Source organism: Nothoprocta perdicaria, unplaced genomic scaffold, assembly GCF_003342845.1.
Source record: "Nothoprocta perdicaria isolate Ctin4 unplaced genomic scaffold, notPer1 scaffold_666, whole genome shotgun sequence".
Lineage (NCBI taxonomy): Eukaryota > Metazoa > Chordata > Aves > Tinamiformes > Tinamidae > Nothoprocta > Nothoprocta perdicaria.
In genome coordinates this window covers 1,531-7,167 of record NW_020455939.1, presented here as the reverse complement: position 1 = coordinate 7,167, position 5,637 = coordinate 1,531, and the positions used below count along the sequence as shown (strand labels likewise).

Sequence of the window (5,637 nt, the reverse complement as noted above, 5' to 3'; positions counted from 1 at the left end):
GCGGCGCCCGCGGCCGCCTCCTCCTCTTCCTCGTGGAGCGCGGCGGCCTCGCGCTCAGCGTCTGGGCCCAGGACCGTGAGTGACGGGACGGGGCGGGGGGACCCGCGAGGGCTGCTCGCCTGGGGGGTGCCCCAAAATGCCCCCAAGATGGGGGGGTTGGGGTCCCCGTGGCCACAAAGGACCCTCTGCTCGGGGTCCCTGCGCTTCAAGGGGCCCCCGGTCCTGCCGCGAGGGATCCCGTGCTTGGCTCACCCTGCACCCAAAGGGCCCCCTGTGCTTGGGTCACCCTGCACCCAAAGGACCCCCTGTGCTTGGCTCACCCTGTACCCAAAGGAGCCCCTGTGCTTGGGTCACCTGCACCCAAAGGACTCCCTGTGCTTGGGTTATCCTGCACCCAAAGGACTCCCTGTGCTTGGGTCACCCTGCACCCAAAGGACTCCCCGTGCTTGGCTCACCCTGCACCCAAAGGACTCCCCGTGCTTGGGTTATCCTGCACCCAAAGGACCCTGTGCTGGGGGGGGGGGTGCACCCCAAAACACCCAAATCCCAATGACCCCCGTGCCTGGGGGGGGGATCCCTGGAGCCCCCAAGACCCCACACCCCGGGGACACCCCTGCCATGCCCCGAAGGACCCCATGGCTGGGGGTCCCCCACCCCAGGGACCCTGTCCCCAACGCTCCCCGTGCCCGCGGGACCCCCCACCCCGGTGCGGAGGGTGGGGGCCCGTGGGAGCCGACGCCGCCCCCCGCCCCGCAGCCGTGCCCGTGGGGCTGGTGGCGGCGCTGGCGGCGGCGCCGGTGGCCGCCGTGGTGGCACCGGGGCTGCTGCTGCTGCTGCTGCTGCGCGCCGCCCTGCGCGCCCGCCGGCGCCACGTGAGTGCGCGGCCCCCCAAACCCGCGCCGAGGGCCCCGGCGTCCGGGCCGCAGCACCCACGGGTGCCGCCCTGTCCCCCCCCAGGAGCACCCACCGCCCAGGAGCCAGGTGGCCACCAGCGGCACCCGCCGCGACGGGCGGCACTGAGGGACGGCGGCCCCCCCGATGGGCAGGATGCGCCCCCCCTTGTCGCTGTCCCCCCCCGTCACCGTCCCCTCCCCGTGCCCCTCTGCTCGCGGTGCAATAAAGGCCAGCAGAGACCTGGCGCTTTCGTGTCACCTCGCTGCCACCGAGGGCCCTGGGGACGAGAGGGGGCCCCATGGGGACAGGGGGGTCCGGGTCCTGGGGACACGCGGGGGTCCCGTGGGGACAGGGGGGTGCGGGTCCTGGGGACACGCGGGGGTCCCATGGGGACACGGGGGGTGCAGGTCCTGGGGACACGCGGGGGTCCCGTGGGGACACGGGGGTGCGGGCGGTGGCTCCCTGGGGACACCGGGGTCAGTGTCCCCCCAGGGCAGCCCCTGTCCCCAGCGGCGCCGGCCTCTCCTCGTCACCCGCCTTTGTCCGTCCCCGTGGGAATCAGCGGAAAAGAGGTTAGAAAAGGGAAAAACCCCGAGCCCAAGGGGCGCCGTTTATTTAAATACCCTACGGGGCACGAGGACGGGACACGACGCTACGGGACGCGCTGAACAGCTTAGAAAAACTACGGCTTCGAGTGCCCCCCCGCCCCCCGCCTCAGCCCAGAATATCAAAAACAGGGACACCAACTAAAACGGGGGACTCGGCGCTGGGGGCCCTTCCTCCTCCTCACGGCCCCCCGGCACAAGGGGAAGGGGCTGCGGCTGCCCCCGGCCGAAACCTGCCCGGGATTTGGCTCCCGTGCGGCAACAGCCCCCGCAGTGTTCCCATGCCGCGGAATGGGGCGAAAAAGGGGGAAAATGGGAGCGGGGGGGGTGGGACGGGAGGCGCCGTCCGGCTCGGGTCCCCCGGCCTCGGCTGTCGCTTCCCTGCGGAGCGGGAGCGGGAGCGGGAGCTGAGCCGGCGTCAGGCGGAGCAACAGTCGGACGCGGGTGTGGAGGTGGACGGGGGTCCGGGCGGGCTCAGCCCCCCGCTCCCTGCCCGCCATGGAGCCGGATCCTCCATCCCGCCGGGAATCCTCCGTCCCGCCGGGAATCCTGCATCCCGCCGGGAATCCTCCGTCCCACCGGGAATCCTACATCCCGCCGGGAAGCGGCGCACGGCCGAGCTGCGGAGCCCCTGGCTGGCATTCCGGCTGCTCCCGGCTGCACAGGTTTCCCGGGATGCTCCCCGCCGGCAGAGGCGATTCCCGCTCCCTTCCCGCATGCCGGCTCCACGCGGCGCGGAGCCGCGGGCGGCAGCAGCCGGGAGGAGCAGTGGGATCCGGGCGGGACGGCGGCGGGAGCAGCGCCGGGCACGGAGCCACGGAGCCGACGGCTTCTCCGGCTCGGCTGGCGGCGCCGACGCTGCCCTCGGGGCTCCCGCTCCGCAGGGAGCGGAGCCGCTTCCCGGCCGCTTCTCCTGCCTCTCTCCCGGCCTCATCCCGGGGCTCCAGTTTGCTCGGAAAAAGGCCGGATTGCGGCAACGCGCTGCCCGTCTCCTCCGCTCCATCCCTGCTCTTCTTCCGCCGCGACTCCCCGGCGGCGCCCGCTGTCCCCTCACGTCACGGGGGGCAGAGGTGCAAAAAGGCGGAATTTAACCCCAAAAAGCAGCCCGGAACGCAAAGGGAGGAGCCGGAGCGCCGGGAGCGGCAGCGAGACAGGCCCTGCCTCCCCCACCGGCATCCAAAACCTCCCCGGGGCTTTTTTGGGGGAAAAAAGGAGTTAATGGCGGTTCCAGCTGCTGAACTGTCCAGCTGAGCACCCGGCGGCCGGCGCCGCGCCGGGAAGGGCCCCGGGGCCTGTGGAGACGGATCCGCCGGCGCCCGGAGCCCTTCCTGAGCGGCGGCCGGCGGGCGGGACCGGGACGTCGGGACGGTCCGGGAGCCGTCGGGACGGTCCGGGATCCGCCGGGACGGTCCGGGAGCCGCCGGGACGGTCCGGGATCCATCGGGACGGTCCGGGATCCACCGGGACGGTCCGGGAGCCGCCGGGACGGTCCGGGAGCTGTCGGGACGGTCCGGGAGCCGTTGCGACAGGCTGGGAGCCGCTGGGACGGTCCGGGATCCGCCGGGACGGTCCGGGATCCGCCGGGACGGTCCGGGATCCATCGGGACGGTCCGGGAGCCGCCGGGACGGTCCGGGATCCACCGGGACGGTCCGGGAGCCACCGGGACGGTCCGGGAGCCGCCGGGACGGTCCGGGATCCATCGGGACGGTCCGGGAGCCGCCGGGATGGTCCGGGAGCCGCCGGGACGGTCCGGGAGCGGGGCCGGCGCCGCGGCCCCGTCCACGGGCCCTAGAGCAGCAGCTGCGAGTCGGCGCCTTTGCCCTGGCAGCCCTGGCACATGCGCTTGTGTCTCAGCAGCCGGTCTGTCCGCGAGAAGCTCTGCGGGACACGGCGCGTTAGCGGCAGCGGGAGCGGGAACGGGCACGGGAATGGGAACGGGAATGGGAGCGGGAACAGGAGCAGAAACGGGAGCGGGAATGGGAGCGGGAATGGGAGTGAGAACGGGAGTAGGAACAGGAACAGGAGCAGAAACGGGAGCAGGAACGGGCACGGGAATGGGAATGGGAACGGGAATGGGAACAGGAGCAGAAACGGGAGCAGGAATGGGAGCGGGAACGGGGGGGGAGTGGGAGCGGGAACAGGAGCGGAAACGGGAGCGGGAACTGGAGTGGGAACAGGAACAGGAGCAGAAACGGGAGCAGGAACGGGAGCGAGAACAGGAGTGGGAGCGGGAATGGGGATGGGAGCAGGAACAGGAGCGGGAATGGGAACGAGGAGCGGGAACAGGAACAGGAGCAGAAACGGGAGCAGGAATGGGAGCAAGAACAGGAGTGGGAACGGAAATGGGAGCAGGAGCAGGGCTGGGAGTGGGAATGGGAGTGGGAACGGGAGCAGGAATGGGAGCGAGAACAGGAGTGGGAGAGGGAACGGGAGTGGGAATGGGAGCAGGGCTGGGAGCGGAAATGGGAGCGGTAACGGAAGCGGGCGCGGGAGCGCGCGGCGCCGGTACCTGCATGCAGCGCTCGCACTGGTACGGCTTCTCGCCGCTGTGCACGCGCTTGTGGCGCTCCAGGTGGTACTTCTGGATGAAGCGCATGTCGCACACGTCGCACTCGAAGGGCTTCTCGCCTGCGGGGCGCGGGGACGCGGTGGGCGCCGCGGTGGGCGCCGCGGTGGGCACCGCGGGCCCGCGGCAGCCCCCCGCGCCCCCCGGCCTACCGGTGTGGATGAGGATGTGCCTCTTGAGGTGGTAGCTGCTGCGGAAGGCGCCGAAGCAGTGCTCGCAGATGAAGTTGCGCTGCTGGTCGCTGAGCAGCTGGAAGGAGCCGTTCTGCTCGATCACCACGACCTGCGGAGCCGCCGCAGCCCCGTCAGCCGCCGCGCGCCCCCCCGGGCCCCCGCCAAGCTCAGGCCCACCCGGCGCGAGGTCCTGCCCCCAAACCTGCCGCGTGCCCCCAAAACCCTTCCTCCTCCTCCTCTTCATCCTCCCTCCCGTCCGCCCCCTCCTCCTCCTGCTCCTTCTCTTCCTGCTCCCGCTCCTTTTCCTTCTCCTACTCCTTCCTCTCCTACTGTTTCTCCTCCTGTTCCTTCTTCTTCTCCTTCTCCTCCTCCTCCTCCTCCTGCTCCTTCTCCTGTTTCTCCTTCTTCTGTTCCTTCTCCTCCTTCTCCTGCTCCTTCTCCTCCTCTTTCTCCTCCTGTTCCTTCTTCTTCTCCTTCTGCTCCTTTTCCTTCTCCTACTCCTTCCTCTCCTACTGTTTCTCCTCCTATTCCTTCTTCTTCTCCTTCTCCTCCTCCTGCTCCTTCTCCTGTTTCTCCTTCTTCTCCTCCTGTTCCTTCTCCTCCTTCTCCTGCTCCTTCTCCTCCTCTTTCTCCTCCTGTTCTTCTTCTCCTCCTGCTCCTTCTCTTTCTCCTCCTACTCCTTCCCCTCCTGTTTCTCCTCCTATTCCTTCTCCTTCTTCTCCCCCTTTCTCCTCCTCCTGCTCCTTCTCCTCCTGCTCCTTCTCCTCCTTCTCCTCCTCTTTCTCCCCCTGCTCCTTCTCTTTCTCCTCCTGGTCCCTTTCCTCCTCCTGCTCCTTCCCCTCCTCCTCTTTCCCGTTCCCCGCTCCTGCTCCCTCTCCTCTTCCCGCTGCCCCTTCTCCTCCTCTTTCTCCTCCTGCTCTTTCCCGCTCCGGGCGCTCCGTGCGGACGCACCTGGTTGTTGAGGCGCGGCGCGCGCAGCGACGAGCGGCTCTGTCCCTCGGCGCCGGCCGCCCGCTCCCGCCGCTGCCGAGGACACGGGGAGCGCGGGTTGGCCCGGGGGGGGCCCCGCGGCGGCCCCCCCGCCCCGGCAGCCCCCCGCAGCGGCTCCCATTACCTGCCTTTTTAAGAGACTTCTTGGGCTGCGCCGCCTTGGCCGCCTCCTCGTCCTTGCGGCCCCGGGGCTTGTCGCCGTCCGCGCGGAGCCCCTGCGGGAGCAGCGGGGCTCAGGGGCGGCCGGGGGGCCGCGGGGGGCCGCGGCGCCGGCACGCGCTCCCTACCAGCACCTCGGGGCTGCCGCCGCGCTCGCCGCTCTCGCCCTTGGCGCCCTGCTTGGGCATCATCTTCTTGCTGGCCACGGTGGGCACGAGGCACACGCCCGAGAGGCCCTCGCAGGCCAGG

General features: G+C 70.5%; 1 protein-coding gene across 1 annotated transcript in view; it reads right to left on the bottom strand.

Annotated features, from left to right (window-relative positions):
• Nucleotides 1-3,256: 3,256 nt before the first annotated feature.
• ZNF740 (zinc finger protein 740) overlaps nucleotides 3,257-5,637 on the bottom strand; it is a 3,268-nt gene continuing 887 nt past the window's right edge. The window contains exons 2-6 of the mRNA XM_026050249.1: nucleotides 5,517-5,637; nucleotides 5,358-5,444; nucleotides 4,219-4,348; nucleotides 4,010-4,128; nucleotides 3,257-3,378 (exon numbers count right to left, since the gene is read on the bottom strand). The exon at nucleotides 5,517-5,637 is cut by the window's right edge and continues 6 nt beyond it. Of these exons, the coding sequence (XP_025906034.1) occupies nucleotides 3,289-3,378; nucleotides 4,010-4,128; nucleotides 4,219-4,348; nucleotides 5,358-5,444; nucleotides 5,517-5,637 (547 nt within the window). The 3' untranslated portion in view covers nucleotides 3,257-3,288. The remainder of the gene's footprint in view (nucleotides 3,379-4,009; nucleotides 4,129-4,218; nucleotides 4,349-5,357; nucleotides 5,445-5,516) is intronic.